The 19,602-nt window shown below is 43.7% G+C and overlaps 1 protein-coding gene across 1 annotated transcript in view; it reads left to right on the forward strand.

The window, feature by feature from the left end:
* angpt1 (angiopoietin 1) overlaps window positions 1–19,602 on the forward strand; it is a 47,827-nt gene that overhangs the window by 17,623 nt on the left and 10,602 nt on the right. The window contains exons 2-7 of the mRNA XM_062410396.1: window positions 3,270–3,425; window positions 3,989–4,110; window positions 5,286–5,518; window positions 10,643–10,770; window positions 12,065–12,166; window positions 15,630–15,796. Coding sequence (XP_062266380.1) covers window positions 3,270–3,425; window positions 3,989–4,110; window positions 5,286–5,518; window positions 10,643–10,770; window positions 12,065–12,166; window positions 15,630–15,796 — 908 coding nt within the window. The remainder of the gene's footprint in view (window positions 1–3,269; window positions 3,426–3,988; window positions 4,111–5,285; window positions 5,519–10,642; window positions 10,771–12,064; window positions 12,167–15,629; window positions 15,797–19,602) is intronic.

Below are 19,602 nucleotides of genomic sequence, written 5' to 3' on the forward strand. Positions count from 1 at the left end.
CTGACGTCTTGTAGAAAGAGTTCGGGTTAAGCCGTTCAACTTTTGCATTCTGACTATGCACTCAAGTTGACTTCACCACCCTAATACCATTCAGAAAGGACACACATTTGGATTTCAGAGCTAGCAATGGGAGCTCTTATTGTTGACAGTAGTTCCTACATGTAGTCACTGCCCGGAAAAGCACAGCATTTAGCCAGAGTCGAGATTAGAAGGCTTCTAAATACCCCTAACGCCCACACAGTCACATTTTGTAGCTTCTCAAGTGGTGATTCTACATGATTGGACGTGTTTGTGTAATCTTTATTTTGCCCTCGGTACTTTCCATTTATGACACCAACCAGGATCCAGCCATGAGTCAGGCAAATTCCCTAGAAGACACACCATGGAGTGCTCACTGGGTTTAGGGTTTTCCTCAGCCGTCTGTCCCCTTCACCACCTTCACTCCCAAGGCTACTCCCGCTGTGCAAATCCCATCAACGTCCTCAAACAGTCGAGACAATTACCTCAGCAGTAAAGTGAAGTGCAAGGCTGCTCGTGTAAGGTGTTCAAAGCAATGAGGGGTAATAAGCAGCCCACACCATCCAAAGCACTCAGAGATTTAACGCTGATAGATCGACCAAAAGCTATTTCCACAGTCGTGTTTTATGGTTCATCATCAGAGAGAGTAATCCATCATTACTTGAGCTCGGTGGATTCCAGACGCCTTGTTTTCTTTCCAGTTACTGAGGCCAAACCATTGGAGGCTGTGTGGAAAGTGACACTTATATCACTCTCATGTAAGTTCACAGTTAGGAGAAGCTCTATTATGTCTGAAATCGGGTCTGGAAAAAAAAAATCGTTTAACTTTGATATCGTCGCCAAGAAAGGATATTGCATTTTAAAGTTAATATCACTTGGCAGGACTGCGTTGATCACTGGTGTATTCCTTTGAAGAGAACAGCGAATCCGTCACTTTTCTCTTGTTATTGTCTATCAGTCTTGGATTGATTGAAATGTTTGAAGTACATCTATTGTTAATAACAGCTGGAAAAATGCTTCTCTTCCTCTGCAAGTGCTTTAAGGCCAGAACTGTATTGGAATCGACCCGACATTGACAGAAACGTTCCTCTGTCGGTCTCAGAAAACTTTAAAGTATAAATTGTTTTTCAATGTGCTGAATCATTGAACAACTTGGATGAAACTTGGAAAACTATGCACTTGGATGTTCATTGGGCAGAAAGTCCTGAAAGATTCAATCATACGTCAACTTGATCTTGACCGTGCAGTCACGGCTAAATATCATTCGTCATCGGGACAAACTTAATAACGGTTACAGTGTTTCTCATTATTTATCTCAGCTGCGGTGAACCTTCATGTTGTAATTCGTCCTGCCAGTTTCATAATGAACCAAAATATTATTACACTTCTCAGAGGAACATAAGAGATTTCTAACTGGGTGCTATCGTCCATGAAGTTTTTACCGTCCATGCAGACAGTCGGACCTATTAGCTGCAGCTGTGCATGTGCAATGTACAAAGATGGAAAGTTGATTTAAGACTTCACTAACTGATTCCTGTGGATTTTGGTTTAGCCTGCAACGAACAGTGAATATTTACGGGGTCATTTTCATACTGACAGCGTGCAAGTACACTTCATACTGCTGCATATGGAAAAAGGAACTAAGCTGTAAAGTTAAGGAATGAGGGAGTAATGATCTGTGAACTTGTACTAAACAAGTATTACTGTAGCTTGTGGTTTTTGGCATCACTTCAGCTCAGTTTTGGAATCAAGTGGAAACAGTTTGAAGTTACTTAAAGTTATAAAATGACTCATAGGCACCTAGTATCATATATTAAATTTGATATTCTACGTAGGTTTTTCACTTAACTTATAGAGTTCTTTACCGCTCATGATCATTAAACAGTAACAAGACATAAAATCGATCATTTGCAACTGGCCTGACCCTGACGTGAACACTCCTGGTTTTCAGCTCAGTTGTATTTACTGTTGAAACCTCAACGTTAAAAATGTTTTTTCTATTTACTGAACTCCGTAACAGAGAGAATCCCACTGTGTAACTCCAGTGTCAGTCCTTGTAAACCTGCACAAACGCAGGCCTCTGCAGACGCTCTGTTTGCACAACCATGTGACGACTTTACAACATACCCCAAATTTTGTGATAACACACTTTTCTCTCGACCCCTTATTTGTTTAAAAGTAGAAGCACAAATTTACCCTAAGTACGCCAAATATACAAGTAGAGGATTGAGTGTTTACAGATAGTTTATAGAGTGCTACGAAAAAAAATGACATAATCTTCACCCACACTTCTGTCGTTACATACTCGTATTGGTATCCCATCATATCAGAAGAGGTACTTACAAATATTTACACAATATCAGCTTTTTAATTTCAGGGATTTTTACTTATTCCCTAACATCTGACACACTGTATAAAACTACACTGTAAAATAGGCTGCACATTGTAAAGTCTTCTATCAAGGTTAGAAAGTTTATCTGTGTGCGTGTCTGTGTGTGTATGTGTGTGTGTGTGTTTATCCCACAGCTACAGAATAGGATCTGTTGCTTAGGACACCAACAGATGTAATGTGTTGACACAAATTTGTCTTGGCTGATGCTGTGTAGAAAAATGTCCGTTGCAGTCCATTGATGAGCCAGGGCCGAGCTCGGGAAACACATTTTATTGATCAAGTGGTTGAGACTCTCTCCCGCTGACCGAGTGTTGAATCATCGCCGTCTGTTTTTAGTCGGCGAGCCAGAAGATGAACGAGGGGGCATTTAAAATCCAAACAAGTTATATTCGCTGTGTTTGTAAAAGTCGTACACACAAGAACACTTCCATTGCTAAAGTTCACCCGAGGCAGCAGGATGATGTAATGCACAGTTAGACTCGAGGAAATGAAGGAGAAGAAAAATCTAAGCTCACTCCACAAATGACCCATGTAGTTGATCTATATGAAGAATCTCATCCAACCTCAACCTCCCTCTACATCTCCTCATTCGTTTGTGTTTGGAGATAAGGATGAAAGAGTTGCTTCTCGGGAGCTTCAGGCTAAATCTGATCATCTCGGCCTCTAACCACATTCATCTGGCTGTGTTGGTATCGACTAAACCGATCCTTCACTTAACTGCTACTCACAACTTATGTTTGTGCCTTTCGTCGTGTGTATAGAGGAAACCTTTTTTTATAGATTTAAACAACTTGGTTGACAGGAGTCTCGATATGAATCTAAACATTTTCTGCTATTGTGTTGTTTTGTTTTGGCGCAGATTGAAAACTACATCAAAGAGAGCATGAAGACGGAGATGGCCCAGCTGCAGCAGAGCGCCGTCCACAACCACACGGCAGCCATGTTGGAAATGGGCACCAACCTCCTTTCTCAGACCGCCGAGCAGACGCGCAAGCTGACTGACGTGGAGACGCAGGTGACACCTTATTAAACACCCTGGAGCGCACGAGGTCCAACAAATGTTCCACTGTCCCGCTCTTTACTTTCTTACCGCTAAGAGGATCCATGCAGTGCTCCATTAACCCAGCCATTCCACACTCAACCAGCCCGAGAAGGTTACACAGGCGGCCAAAGTCAATAGCCCCGCTGTATAAATGCTGATCCCTTTCTTCTGAGTTGTTTGGCACCGGTTCCTGTCAGTGATTATATGGAGGAGTTTCAGGAGGAGGTGATGGAAAGTTGTAAAGTTAGCGGTCAGTCATTTTTCGCCTTAGCACGACGAAGATAACTGTTTGCAAAGTTTAAAAAAAAAGGATAATCATAGCAGAGATTAGTATCTCCCTAAGTATTGCCATGTGTTTGGTGAACACTTGACAAAGAGAAAACAAAGTTGATGGTTTATATGTGTGCCGGGCTTTTTCCTCCGGTGTCTAAAGAAACCTTAAATATAGCTCAATGTTTCCGGGGTTTGCAGCTAACATAGTAAGCATAATATCCTCTTTGTTATTCTTGTATTCTTTACATTTCTTTTCATGGCAGGTCCTGAATCAGACGTCGAGGCTCGAGATCCAGATGCTGGAAAATTCTCTCTCCACTAATAAGCTGGAGAAGGAGCTAATGGTCCAGACCAACGAGATCAGCAAGCTGCATGACAAGAACAGGTAAACAGAGGATACAACATCTAAATAAAGCACTGGACAAAGATAATCTGGAGAAAAATAAGATGATGCATCAATTTAAAAATGTTTTATACTCTAACTGCTGCTGTTATCTGTGGGAATTCAAAAGCTTGCTACGGGCTTTCATTTACTAGGACTTAAATCTTCAATTTTCCAAAGTAAATTGCAGCTGTATAAATAGCTGCTTAATATTGACTTGTATTGTCTGTGATGTTCAGTAAATCAGCCTGAAATACATGGGACTGTGCTTTCCAAGTTGGCCCTTTGTGCATTTGTTGCAAAAGGAAGAAGTTTAAATCTGCCTCTTGGATTTGTTTCCATGTCTGAAAAGCGTGTTGCTCACAGTGATTGGTCCTGTGGGACTGTAATAAATGTTTAAAAGGGTTTGGTCCACATGTCACGTTACGGTTTCCACTGAGACTCCCTGCAATCACTTAGAAAAAAATAGAGAACCAATTGAAAGCAGAGTTACTGATTCCGACTTTTAAGTTTCTCTGGAGGTTTGTGCAGATATGATTTCTGAGGGAAACGTCCCTAAGCTTCAGCTATTATGACGTTATTCCATCTTATAAATTACATATTTTCCTTTTCCCTTTACCAGGTCTATAATCATGGGAAAGATATGATTAGTTAATGAATTTAATGTCAGCTCGTATCATCTTTCAGGCTTTAAATTGCGTAATGGTAAAGTTTACACACTGTGTGTCAGTGCTTATTCACTTACCTGGGATCTGCTGCGATGACGGGTTTGTTTATACTCTGCAGGGAACAAAGCAACCAAACCTGTAGACGTCAGCGCCTTTGTGTGTCTGTCTTGGGTGTGTGTCACCACATTTTGACCGCAATTATTCGAGAGCTAGTGCGAACAGGGAGGGAATATAGATTTCACCCTTGTCCATTGGTCGGTTGATTTGTTTGTCAGCAGGATTAAGCAAGTCTGAACAGATTTCAGTGAAACTTGAGAAGAAAGAATAGTTTTTGGAGACTTTCATTGATTTCCAAGGGAGTGCTTCAATGATCTTGGTGAAAAAATCTGGTCTATATATGGGGCTGATATCTATGAGTGTGTGCAGATCTAAATAAGAATCCGGATCTAGTGTTTAAATGGGGTCTGCAAGACTAGGATGCCCATGTTGACTTCTATTCCTTTCCTCCAGCCTCATGGAGCAGAAGATGTCAGAGATGGAGACGCGGCACCACGAGGAGCTAGAGACACTGAAGCAGGAGAAGGGAAGCCTCCAGACCCTGGTGGGGAGGCAGAGCGGCGTTATCCGGGAGCTAGAAACCCAGCTGAGCCGCGCCACGGGAAACAGCACAGCCCTGCAGAGACAGCAGCAGGAGATGATGGATACCGTCCACAACCTGCTCAACCTCTGCTCCAAAGACGGAGGTAAGCTCAACGGAGTTAAAGGCTTCCATGTGGAGATGAGGTTTGGACGTTTTACAGCAGTGTGACTATGCTCTTACTCAACAGCAGTTTCTTGGCACTTGTATGGTGCTGAGGATGGAGATGAAGAAAGTCATAATATATTAGAAATGTCTGTGAATGTTGGAGGTGGTGAAGAAGTCCGATAGCCTGGCAGAGCCGATGAGAGTGGATCCAGCTGCTCAAAACGAATCTTTGAAATTCCGTGAATGGTTTAGACGACGACAACAACAAGCAAGGTTTTGATTTGAGGTTCAACTAAGAGCCAATAAATCAAAGACCATGGTCTACATACTGTAAGGCCAACTTCTCACCTCCAGGTTATTCTTTATTCATTTGCAATTAGTTACTGTGTATGACATCTGCAATATTACATCCCAGCTTTTAACTAAATCCATTATCCCAACGATTATTGTATGATTCATATTCCTCTGAGGATGAAATTGTCAGACTTTGTTTTAAGCCCCAATGTGGGATGAGATTTGGTCTTTTTATTATTGGAATTGTTGAATTATTGAGTTATTATTATTAGATTTGGTTTAGAAAATGGTATAAAAAGATCCCAAAGTTGATATGTGTTCCAATTCTTACATAAATAAGATGGTAAACACAATAAACATTCAACCAAGTAAACACCAGGATGTTCGCACGTAGCTCAGTGCAGCTTGTCCAGAATCGTGATTGTTTTTGCCTAAAACAAATGTTTTGATTGTTACTGTGAGCATGTTAGCATGCGGTTCAGTTCACTCCTTTTAATTCTTTGATTTGTAATTTTTCCTGAAGCATAATTTAGAAACATTAATCATCCACTGGCTCGGTTCATGCCGTGGAGTTGATGTTTACGTTTCACTGGAGGGGAGCACATGTCATTCTTCTGTCAGTTGGTATGGACCGATCCAAATTTTGTTGGCCCCCACTAGCGACAGCTCCAATCCAAGAAAAATGCCTCATTGACCTTTGCCAGACCACAATGTGTAGAGCGAGGTTTGTGGATTGGCCGCGCAAGGCAACACTCGACTTGTTACTTCCTCCTGGTCGGTCTTTGGTTTTTATGATCCTCGTGAACCGTGTTCTGTAAACCGTACCCCACGCTGACGCACACAGGGATGCACCGGGCGTTCGATTTCTGCATCCTCCCAACCAGCGTGAAGAAAGAAACAAAGCCTCATCCTAACCCAGTACGCTCCCGTTAAAGAGGTATGGTGCCTCTCGTAAACCAGCATGGCGCTGTTTCCCTGCAACAGTCGCTTGTCACGCTTAAATCAGAACCGTGCACACAGCTTCGCTAAAATGTCAAACATGAAGTAATAGGCTTATTTTGATTCCTCGGAGCCTCTTCCTCCCTTTGAATAACAGAGCAGGATATCCATTGGCTCGACGTTTGACCCGGCAGTAATGCAACCTCTCATATCTGGTCAAACGCGGTGAACTCGTTTACCCCTGTCTCAGCCGTTTAAGAAGGAAACCCATCTCGTGGTGACACTGGCCTCAAAGCCCGCCGGTCACAGGAGATCTGACGTGACTGTTTGGGGGATTGGATGCAAACTCATTTCCATTTTTTTTTAGATTTCCTGCAGTGACGCCTGGAGACCCCACAGTGCGTCTCTGTGTTTCCCATCAGACAGGAAACAACAAGGGGCATGAAGGGACGTAGGAGTCACAAGCAAATGACTGCTCCACATGCCTCGTGTTCATCATTCATCGGCTCCCTTTTGTTTTCTTAATGCTCCGTGCCGTAAATGTCGCGGGTGGCCTTTACTCATACTCGCGCTCTGTGTGTTTAGTCTGGATCTGTGTATGTTATATTTAATTACCAGAGGCCTATTGAGACCGTCTTGGACCGACCCGTCCTGATGTATCATTCAACTCAGTCCCGATTCAACCAGTCTCTGTTTTATTGCTTTTGTAACGCGTTCAATTTGATTTATTTCACTTTAAATTATACTTTGTGTAGGTTTTTTTCCTTTTGCTGGCATGTCTGCCACAGTGAGGTCAGGGGAGCAGGAGACCTCAGCCCCATACATCGCCCAGTAATTGGTGGCTGCCTTAACGAGAGGTGATAGAAATGGAACGTGACCGCTGCTGCTCTGTGGTTGGTCTTTTCCTCTTCCCCCGGCTGTGTTGAAGGTTGAGGCGGGCGAGCGGGTCAGAGGTCTCTCCCCTTTCCTCACCCCCAGCCCGAATAAGTCAAACTGTTACAGCTCCCGGGGGAGGCCTTGTCCAGAGGAGGTGAAGGAGTAGGTAGATCTCAGCGATTCCCTCTGACTCCCTGCCCCTGTTTTTGTCGATAGCCTCTAAAACACAGAGGCCGAAAAGCTCTCTCTCTCTCTCTCTCTCTTTTCTCTCCTGAATTCAGGGGAGAGCTTTTGTTTATTTGAGGAAGGGATTAGTGTTTTCATTTGAGGAGAGGGTTAGCGTTTCATGCATCTGAGTGGCGTCTGCTTGCGTAAGACTTGTGTTTTGAAAACTGAGCCTGGGCATTTCCTCTAAAGCATGGACTCAAATCATCTTTGACTTTTGCTTTTGGGGAAACTTGATAGATACTTAGAAAAGGGAGTTTTAACACTAAATCTCCAGAAACTGACTTTTTTTTTTGTTTTCCATTTCTCCGTCCGTGAAGCTTTCAACTGGGTTTTCAACTGCTGCATTGCTAATGGAGGGTCGGGAAGATCTGTTTTTTTGATGTGGCCAGATGAAGCAACAGAGCTCTTGTTTAGGTTGTAATCATTACCTAAACCTCATTAGGGTGCAATGAGCCACACACTATTAGCGGTAATTGACCTCAGCTTTGGAAGGCTCTGTAAAAAATGTCTGGCCGCTAAATATGATTTTGTTTTACATTGTTCTATTATCCCACTAAATGAATGGCATTCATCACTTTAACAGCTGCTTACTCAGGAGTCGGAGAGAGGGTAATTATTTTAAGGTTCCACGCGAAGCCAAAAAGTTGACATTAGCGTTTGAGTGTTTAATGCCTCAGCACGAGAGGAAAGCAGAACTTCACAATCCAGATCAGATTTTGAAGTGATTTGATTATCGAACACATCTATCTCTATGCTTTAGTGACCGGGAGAATAAAATGAAACAACAAATTACACTTATGAAAAAATGCATTTTTACTCTATTTTGCAGAGAGCTCATACGAGGGAGGTTGAGATGTATGTACTCAGAGAAGAAGCCAGATTTGAGGCAACTTAAATACTTGGTAATCATTGTGGTTTTTTGTGGCTGACTTGTTCACAGGCAGGATAAGTGAACCCTGTTCTGTCAAAGTGTGAATGATGTGCGATTAAAAAAAAAGTGCAGCATGTAGAATAGTTAGAATTATGACTTATAGTTGACAAGTTTAATCAAAAGTGAGAAAACCTGAGAACAGTTCTGCAGTGAGTGTCTGTTAACTCAGGACCATGCATCATGGTTATAAAAGTGTGGGAATGAGCTTTGCATCCTTCATATATGAATACACTAGAGGAATTAATTGGTGCTTGTATGAATAACTTCGACCCACAGCAGTATTTAGAGACTGATTGAAGTCACTTGGGGGCTGTGATGTCCATTCAGCTCCATTATTCACTCCTCTCAGCTCAAGTATTTTGGCTCATTTGGCAAGGGCACTGATTTATGCAAACACCGGAGCCCTGCTGGTCCTTTCACATGAACCCCCTCCTGAATACGAGTCCCCACTGAACCACTAAATATTTTTCTGTAAATAAATATTGGGACATAAATAATATTTGGAGAGCTGGGCAGCAAGCTGTTCAAGGGAGCCGCTCCTACTCTGGAGCGTCCCGTCCCTCTGCAGACCTCCTCCTCTCGAAGGCGATTTGGAAATAATGGTCCCGGCTGAATACCAGAAGGTTCCCCTCTGACGGGGTCTCCGAAATGCCCCCTGCCGCCCGCCGGCTTGGGGTAAATTACCACCTGACAGGGCCACCCTTTGTTGTATTAGAGTCCGGTGTGCAAGGGCCTGCCCTGTCAACCTGTCCCAGCAGGAGATCCTTGTTGCTGACACTCAATACTTTGTCAAAATGCTCGGATAGCGCACCCAAAACAAGCTCCCTGCTTCCACCGGGACGTTCTCCACCGGAGGAGGAGCGATCAAAGCCCCCGGCGGAGGATCGCTGACACCTCTCACTTCTCTCTGACATCCTCCTCGCCTCCACCCCTCCAATAATAAAAACAACTGTGTGAAAACTGAGAGGAAGCCTTCATTTGACAGAAGTGAGAGGAGAGAAACGGGGGGGATCTGAAGGAATTCTCGTCAACACAACGAGAGCTCGGTAGATAAATATAAACCACTTGTTATAACAGGAACTTGAAATTTATTGCTTGTAGCATTTTGTCCTTAGCGCCTTCGCTTGGTTTCGAAAATCGTGCTGCCATAATTATCTGCAGATGGAGATGGATGCAGCTGCTGGTGTCAGAATCTGAGGCCGTCCCTCAGACTGAAGAATCATTAGGTCTGTGAGCGGCTTCTCTCCTGTTAACACGTCATTCGCCCTCAGACTTTATCTGGTGGTTATTAGATATTCACAGATGTGGAATATGATGAATTGTGATTTCACAGAACGTTCTAGAACATTAATTTCAGATTGTATGAAGGGAAGCAGCTATTTTGGTCAACTAGCCCAACCCCCCGAAACATTTTCAAAATGGCTTTGTCATCACTACGACATTTTCCAGAGAACCTGAGGAGGCTCCAGGAAGTTACTGCACCTAACTCTTGTCATTTCCAGTAAAACCCCAATTTATTTGTTGTTGGAATTTGCGTATTGATTCAATACCTCATTTGCTCCAGAGAATCATCAGCAGATGTCTTCAGCCTTGAACTGAGCCAATTAGCTTCTGGCTCCCGGTCGATTTTCTTTCATTCCACTTGCAGCAAGACAGCGACACAGCTTGAGTGAAACTATTTCTTCATTTTACAGCAGAGAACAATCAGAATGTGTTTCCAATCTGTGCAAGTCACTCTATGTGCTCATTTTTTATACATAGCACAAGTAGCTTTCCTGTGTTTAATCTGTCCTTGTGTCATCGTATTCTACAAAAACTATAAAGCTGTGCCTGTTCTTCCATGTGCACCCACAGTTGTTCCTAACAGCACAAAGGTCGCGGACGAAGAGAAGAAGTTCCGCGACTGTGCCGACCTCTACCTGGCCGGCTTCCATAAGAACGCCATCTACACCATCCAGATCAACGCCCTGGAGACCAAAAAGGTGAGAAGCTGCAGTGTCTCGCAGCCAAAAGTGAGGATATCTGTCTTTTCATCTAGGAAGCACTTTTCCAGTGGGCTATTTTCTTTGAGTTGGACATCAGAGCCACAGATGAGTGTGAGCGATGGCCACTAACTGCTGCAGGAACACCGACAGCTTCTAATCCACTCAGCAGCTCCGAGAGTGGAGCGGTGGGGTGGGGTTCTTGGAACAGATGTGGAGCAGGACACCTGTTTTTTACCTGTTTGCAATTACGCTTAACTGCAGGGAAAACATTGGATTTTGAAGGTAGTAGTGTGTGTGTGTGTGTGTGTGTGTTCTTTTGTGTGCACGTAAACCATGAATGATGAGCCAGTCCTGGGGAAAATGATTCTGTCAGGGGTACTTCCTTAATTATACCCAGGCCGGGTTAGTGTGTGTTCAGCTGTGTGCGCCGGCTGAGGTGAGAGACCTTCTCCGCTCCACCCTGGGGTCTCCTCCTCAAAACAAAGAGCAGCAGATAGAGCGCCGGCCCTGCCTAATCAGCTTACACACACTGAGGTCCAAGGTTAAGGGCCACATTACACCCAGGTGTCTGCTGGTATGTGTCCGGCCCCGGACCCCCACTTTGATCCGGCAGAAACAAAAGCGTCTGATGGGGAACATCTCTGGGGAGTCGCTGAGGGATAAGGAGACACTGATTGTGTTTGAGGAGGACACAGATACGTCGCATTCCCAGAGATGATTCATCATGACGGCTGAGAAGAGGGAGGGTCTGAACCCAAAGAATTCTCCAAATGACCCTTCAGTGTTTGTTAATGCCACAGAGGATCATGTTAGATATCGAATTCATTAGCTTTGTAGTTAAATTACATCTCAAAACCCATAAATCTTCTGATAGACTAAATAAAGATGGACGACATGTCTCCACTTCCTGACTTGCCGTACTTGAGCCAGACTCAGTGCATTTGGGGTCAAGCTCCAGCAGATACACACACTCGACCAATTACGAGTCCGTCTCAGCTGTCAATCATAACGTTTCACCTCAGTTTAATGCATCAAATGACTTATTAAAAACAGACTTACCGGAAAAAACGAAACAAAATGTATTTGTCGTGTTTTGGGACTTTTAGAGTCGCCCATGTCCCACCCACTAACATGGAGGAGGTGGGGTTTGTGAATTTTGCTGCAACCAGCCACCAGGGGACGATCAATATGATTTGGCTTCACTTTAAGGGAGCCATCATGTCGTCTCATCCTCTCAGTTTTGAATGAATCTTTTTTAACCTTCCCTTTCTTCCTCTTTCTAATCATGTAGGTTTATTGCAACATGGAGACAGCCGGTGGTGGATGGACGGTGATCCAGCGCAGAGAAGACGGCAGCATGGACTTCCAGAGGACGTGGAAGGAGTACAAGATGGTGAGTCAACACTAATAAACGGGACAAGGACACTCTCCCTGCGTCGAGACACTCATCTATATCCATTATGTCAAAATTACGAAATTGTGCGATAAGAAAAACATCCTGTGTCGTTCCTCGAGGATTATGACACATATGAGACATTATCTGGCTGTTGAATGTGTTGAGAACAGAGGCAGGATCAACCGGTCCGGGACCATTTGGAACATTTCAGCCAGATGTGATTCCTCCTCAGCGATACCCCCCCTGTTGTTATTGTGTTCGCAATATCGTCCTCAGTGTCTGAGATCAGCTCCTCAGACGCAGATCCACTGATATACTGTTATTCTTACTCTCTTCCAACAGGAAATTATTACCTAAATCTGAATTAAAGAACACACACATTTGTTTAGTCTCTATATCCCGGTTCCATCTGTTTGTCATCAAGACGTAACCATGTATGCGTATTTGCATTGAGCCTAAACGAAGCTGAGTTTAGATGTTAAATTGGGTTTATTGGTTCTAGCAGTTGCGCTGCTGGTGTTTTCCGTGTCAGTCACCTGTGTTTACCTTCCCCCGGTTTATTGTTGAACGAACTGTTTGACTTCTTCTCGGATGTAATATACTCTGTGTTTCCAGTTTAGTTATTTTCCCCGTCTCTGCTGGTACATGCTGGAGCGTTCACCGTCGTGTTTGTGGCACAACACGAGCCAAGAAACGTTCAGGTTGAACCCAATTAAAGCAAACAACTCTGTGATGCACTTACAGAAGTAATTACGGTCCCATTTCGATAAAGAAATGTCCACATCAGCTGTTAAACAACATTTTGGAACAGGAGGGAAAGATTGTCAAACTGACCTGGCGCTCGCTGCTTTGGGGTAGAAGGAGGAAGATTGATTGTTGGGAAGGGATAAAAAGAGCGAGCGGGGGGGTTAATGAAAGAGAAAACAGAACACAGGGGAACAAATTGAAGGTCGTTTGAGGCTGAGAAAGTAAGTTCCTATAAGTTAGACGTGGACGGGCCTTTCCAGCTTTAAAACAGGTGGAGTGCATGAGGGGCTTTACAGCACATGATGTGATCAATGGGCTTTTACTGTGTTATGGAGTTTCTCACTCTCGGCCCCTCCGAGGCTCATGCTCACTGATTTAATGTACTGGGAGGATTTGTAAACTTTTCAGCAGAAAAAAAGCTGAGATTGTGTTTCTTTATAGGACCGCAGAGACAGTTTTGGCAACGGGGGTGTAGTGCACGTATTCAAGTGATATCCGATGTTTGCAATTACATTACTAAGAGATTGCAAATCGCAGGAGATTATGTTCAACAACTCAATCTTCCATGTTAGTATAATGTGAGGAATCTCTTATCTTCACAGTTTGTTTAAAAATCAGTTCATCACTTCTACTTCAAACTTGGCAGGTGTGCTGCTGGGGGGAGGGGGGGGGGATCCAAGGAGGCGCGATGGTGCAATTTGAACATTATCAATATTAATAGATTTTGATTATTAAACAGACCAACAGAGCTTTGTAGCAGGAGGCAGGGGGGTGGGGGGGGACTCATCAAACTAAGGGACGAGTTCTACAGACTGAGTCGAGCTCCGGCCATCTTACAAAGAAGCAAAGAGCTCTGTGTGTACCAGCGGGGGCACAGCTCCATGATATTCATCCACACAAGAGAACGCAAATAAACTACAAAAACTCAAACAAGCCCCAGTAGCATGTGATAAAGTGTGCCACAACGACCCGTCATATACCAGAGCACCAAAAGCAGACGCCTGTGAATGCCTGTTATGCGGTGCAGTGATGCTAAAGTTAGCTGTAAACTTGATATTAAACCTTGCAGTGTTAACCAAAGTATAAAAAAAGGTATAAAGCCGCAATTGGCACATGCTCATTGCACAAACCATCAGTGGACACGCGTGAAGTAGCTGTGATGTCCTCAGATGTCTCCAAAGGCTCAGTTTACTCACATGGACATCTGTGTGTGGACGCGAGGGCCAAACATTGAGGGAACAGTTTGTTTTGCACAGTCTCTGGACAGGGGCATCAAACAGGCGTATTTAGAGCAGGCACTGCTGCACAAGTCTTCTGTATAATGGGAATAACATTCCTCGCCGGGCGCCCCAGAGGTGCAGTTAACCAGTGAGCTGCAGACGCTCGACACACAAACATCACGTGAAGCAGCTGAATCTGTGAAGCACCAGTTTACATTAGAAGTGTCCTGGGTGATCTGTAGAAATACTGAACTGAATAAACATTTGTAAGGTTGCTAAAAATAAAGCTGCCGGGTAATTGAATAGTTTGAGATTGTATGTACGTGCAGCAGCTCCTGAGACGTACACTGATCAACGCTGACAATTACTTATTTTTATACAAAAAGTGATTCAAGCGCAACAACGTGACGAAGCAGCTCCTCATCAATTCTGAGCTGATCGATGTGGATCAGGTTTGCATGTGAAGAATCACGAAGCAACACAACCATGTAACAGGAAACCAACAACAGACTCCGACTCCGAGGCTTCTCTCCAGCCCGGGTTCTGGAGAAAAGCTGGATCGCAGTAGGAGGCATTGGAAGGAGGTGAAGGCCGGTCAGAAGGGAGCATCTCATCAGGAGCGCGATCAATTGCAGGGAAAGAAAGAGAGAGAGAGAGAGAGAAAGCTATTATGGGCCCCGGCTACTTTCACTTCCACCCACTCGGCAGGACATGCCTCAGCCCGGAGGAATGCCCCATATTTACTTTCCCTCCTTCCCATTCCTCATCACCACACACGCTCAACACAAACACAGACTTCTCCCCGACTCTCTCCCTGCTTCACCCTCCTTCCTCCTCCGTCCCTAATGGAGCGGCCCAGACCGTCCTGTCAGAGCTGCTCCCCTCGGCAGTCTGCTGCTGTCAGAAGCACTTTGCCCGTGACCGCCAGCCGCTCTGATCACGTACCGACTCTTGCGGTTGTTTGAAGTGGTGTCCCTTCCTGCAGTGTATGTTTTGGGAGAGACGTCTTAAGGTAATAATGAGTTTAACATGTGTGACTTGGCAGAGATGGAAAAAGGTGTGCGTCCATTACAGCTGCTACCAATTTACACACTCTAACGGAGAGGTGCTTCTGTCCACATGATGGAGAGAGCTCGTACAAAATACGTTGAAATACACAATGTGAGTTGTGTGTTTGTCTTTTTGGGTCTGGAGGATTGAAGAAGAACGATGGGATGCTAAAAATGTCTTGCTGTTGCATAAACAGCCACATTATTTATTATTAGATATGATCTGTTTGCTCCGGTCTTATTTCTGATTGTCAAAAAAACAAATCAATACAAAAATTAACGAATTCCTTCTCATCCATTCCACAATCCTCCAGTGCTGGAGATTTTATCACTCTGGGAAAAATTAGAAGAGATAGTGACGGATAATCTCTTGATTTACAAAAACACATTTCGATGGTATGTCCATGCTGATTACTGTGTTTTCTCTCTTCGGTCTCTCCGCAGGGTTTTGGCAGCGTGTCCGCAGAGCACTGGCTGGGGAACGAGTACGTTTACCAGTTGACCAGTCAGCGGCAGTACGCTCTGCGTGTGGAGCTGACAGACTGGGATGGACACCAGGCCTTCTCTCTGTACGACCGCTTCCAAATTGGCAGCGAGAAACAGAACTACAGGTAAAAGTGCTCACGTTGCTAAAAGCAGCCAGAGAGAAGGAGTAATGGGGTTTTCAGGCCAAGGGAACACTCAGCCAGCAAAATGAAAGAGAAAAAAAAACAATTGTCTGTGTTCACTGCAGGATTTCGTTGTAGCTGGGAAACTCAAAAACACATCCAGGGGACTGGATGTGCTTTTGTAGAATCCTTTACTGGTGTGAGGTGAAGTAGCTGATTTAGTGTTGATGCATTACAGGCTGAAGAATAAAGGAATCTGTGAATAGCTGAGCAAATTATTTTTAGCTGGAGACAATGTTGGGACCGTCTGTTTCTTCACTTCACTTTGGTCCGGACGAAATCTATCTCAGCAACTACCAGATCGATTGGCATAACTTTTAGTAAAGACATTCATGGTCTCCAGAGGATGAATCCTGATAGCTTTGAGGATCACAAAGATATCATTTTGGTACAACCATTTATGTTCCCCCTCGGGCTGTATTCTAATAAGTGACCATCTTTTAACCTTAAGCAAAACTTATAACGGCTAGATATCGTGGCCAGGTTAGACAGTTTTCGTTGTCATATTCTCCCCCCATCAGGTGATTGTGTGTTTTTTCCCTCAGGCGTTTTGCTAGTGTGATCGTTGACTCACAAACAATCTGTGCAGCCTGCAAACATAATCGCTGCAAGTAAAAAAGGAAGAGTTGGAAAAATATACTCTTTGAGTTGCAGCTACGCACAAAGTGCGAATGAAACACAAGTCATTGTACCGTAGCACAATGGGAGGACAATGTGTCGATTGATTCATTCAGAGAACTTCAATCCTTTAAATTCAGTTATGAGAGTCTGCGGTGAGACTCTTCTTTCCAAACCCGAATGTATCGCTCGTCATTGTCTCCTCGTTGCAGACTTTCCCCTGATTGACGCTTTGTCCCTGTGTACTGCGGGGGCGAAGGTTTCTGTTTTCTTTTCAAGGGGGTTAATGATAACAGGCCTCAAACTATGGCAGATGCTTGGCCCTCTCAGATGTGGAAAACTACTGCAAATTCCACACAGTTCCAAGCAAGAGCTGGCTTCGGAGGAGAAGCTCTGACATCTCCAATTCTGCAGCTTTCACTGGATGGTTAGTTCCGTCTGATAAGAGGTCCCTTTAGTTGCGAAACGTCTTGGAATGACGAAGCAAGGGATGTGATTCTGCAGCTTAAAGGCCTTTTGCCTCGATCCTTCCATTCCCTGCACCGGCGATGCAGAAAAGAACACAGGTTTCAAGTGTTTCCCGACATCAGGCAGCGTTGAGCGCGTTGCCACATCTAATTTGAAGAATTCTCCCGTGATGACAGGGGGCTCACTTTAAGAGATATCCATCTTGAGGAGTGTGTACCTGGAGTGGGCTGTGGGGGTTTTTCCCCCGAGGACTGGAGGAATAGATTTCAATCAAGCGGAAGAGATGAGATGTTATTGTGTGTTTTGAACTTCTGGCAGAGTTGAGGTTTTGAGTGACCACGGTGTAAAGATCGAATCTGAGACCAGCTGTCGTTACCCTGAGCTTGTATTTCTTGCTCCGGCTGCACAGGCACCGACTTCTTTCTGATTTGCTGTATGATTATCCTCCCTACACACTTTCAACATCGCGTTTTAATCTACAACTTCTTTGGATTAGCACATAATAATTATTTCTGTGCCGCTGAGCTAAGCAAAGGGCACCCCCGGCCGTTCCAGGCTGTTTCAGATGCAGGCTTCATGCTGTTAAAGAGCCCAATCGGCATTTTGATCTCTGTAAATAGATTTGTTCTTGAAAAACAGCTGCGGTGTGATAATCACACGTTGCTCCTCTGAAACAACGGCCAAAGCAAACCACGCGGCCCGGCCACAAACAAACCCCTCGCTGCCACACTCTGCCTCTGTCTGCTTTGGCACCTCCCTCCTCTTTGGATGTCAAAACAATCGGTGACATGTTTTCTTCGGATTGCATTTCTATCGCTTTGAAACACAAGAGGTCGATGGAAGCGCTACGAGTTTGTCTTTGAGTTGGTTTTGGATTGTTTTCCTCTCGTTTACTGGAAAACCGTCCACGTCAGCACGAGTCAGGCGAAGATTTACAAAGACCTCATATGGTGTAGTCAGTCTGCCTTGTGCTCTCTCTCTCTCTCTCTCTCTCTCTCTCTCTCTCTCTCTCTCTCTCTCTCTCTCTCAAACACACACACACACACACTCTCACAAGCACAGCAAATGCCATTTGAAGTTGAGTGGAGGCCAAAATGTCCTCCCAACAATGTTTTTGTACCAAAATTAGAACTCACAACCATAAAAATAAAAGTGTACACACTCATACACACACTAACACACTCACAGATTATAAATGTCATGTTTACGCGAAAACTTCAGAGCTGCCATTCATTTTCATAGTCTTGTAATTCTCGCTGGCTCTGTCCATCATAACAATGCTGTTATGTCAATACATTATTTAAAAGCTGATGATTGATATTTTGAATAATATTTTGAAAACAAGAAGGTTTCTGTTCAGCCTCAGATCCCGTTGGGTTGATGGTTTTAATTAAATTCGAAGAAAAAGATGCAAAGTCTCCAAATTACTTGGTGTTTGGCAAAGGTGCAGTGGTAGCACCAAAGACAGGAGGCATGAAGGTATATCTCAGGAAACCAAATCAATAAACTGCAGTGTTCGACTTTGTGCTTGTCAGGAAGGAAATCCCACTTTTTCTTCCATGAATCATAAGATAAGGTGAGAACAGATTACAGCTTGCTAACACAGCTGACTTCAGGCAGTCTGAGCTCCAAGGTTTTACCGAAAATTACAGCTACCAGTCTAAAAACAAGAAAGGAATCTGGTCTACAGCTTTATTCCATTAATTACAGTATTAGACAACATTATTATCAATGGAGATCAAAGTTAATGGATTAACTGATTCATATTATTCTTAGTCACACTGTAGTTTTGATCATTGATTATTGATTGCATGGTTGTTCCGCAGTGTAGAAGTTGTAATGTAGATGTAAAGAATAACAGCAGATCACAGAGAGCTGCACCAATACAAAAACAGTAAAATGAAAAAAATAAAAACCGCTGCTCTAGCATGAACATAAAAATCCTTTAGCAGCACTTTGTGGGATAAGTTTGCAAAGTTCACCTCACCGTGTTGTGAAATTAGCTCCTCGCCATAATTGCCGGGGTTCCTGCTCCCTGTCATTTTAGATAATTTGGTTGTTGCAAAACAACATGGGTTGAAGAAAAGAAAATAATGCAATCAAATGTTATTCAATGACCTACAAATATTAATGCAACGTCGACCATCAGATCAACACATTGAGCCAATCACCCTCATTTATCAAAGATTCTCTGCTTCCAAACTTTGTGCGAAATATCAATTTAAATAGGAGTGTGTGTGTGTGTGTGTGCGTGTGCGTGTGTGTGTGTGTGTTTTTGTGTGTGTGTGTGTGTGCGTGTGTATGTGTTTTTGAGGTAGTTTCCCAAAGTAGCAGAGTAACAAAAGAAAATACAGAAGAGTGGAAAAAGTAAAACAATTCTGAGTTAGAGAAGAAAATTGCACGTTACACAGAATAGATAAAGCAACAAAAAAAAGCCACAAACTGACCTGAATGCTACACAACGGTGGTTTAGGTAAACATTGTTCGGCAGCTGAGAAAGAAGACACAAGTCCGATTTCGTGAACTTTCCATGATGATTATTTAATTAAAACAATTCTTTATTAAATGATTACGTCTCCGTGAAAGTCCCTCCATCAACTTCTACTTCGTTATTCTTTCAAGAGAAACAAATCTTTGCTGAACTTGCCTCAAACCCTGTTCAC

This window comes from Platichthys flesus, chromosome 17, assembly GCF_949316205.1.
Source record: "Platichthys flesus chromosome 17, fPlaFle2.1, whole genome shotgun sequence".
Classification (NCBI taxonomy): Eukaryota; Metazoa; Chordata; class Actinopteri; order Pleuronectiformes; family Pleuronectidae; genus Platichthys; species Platichthys flesus.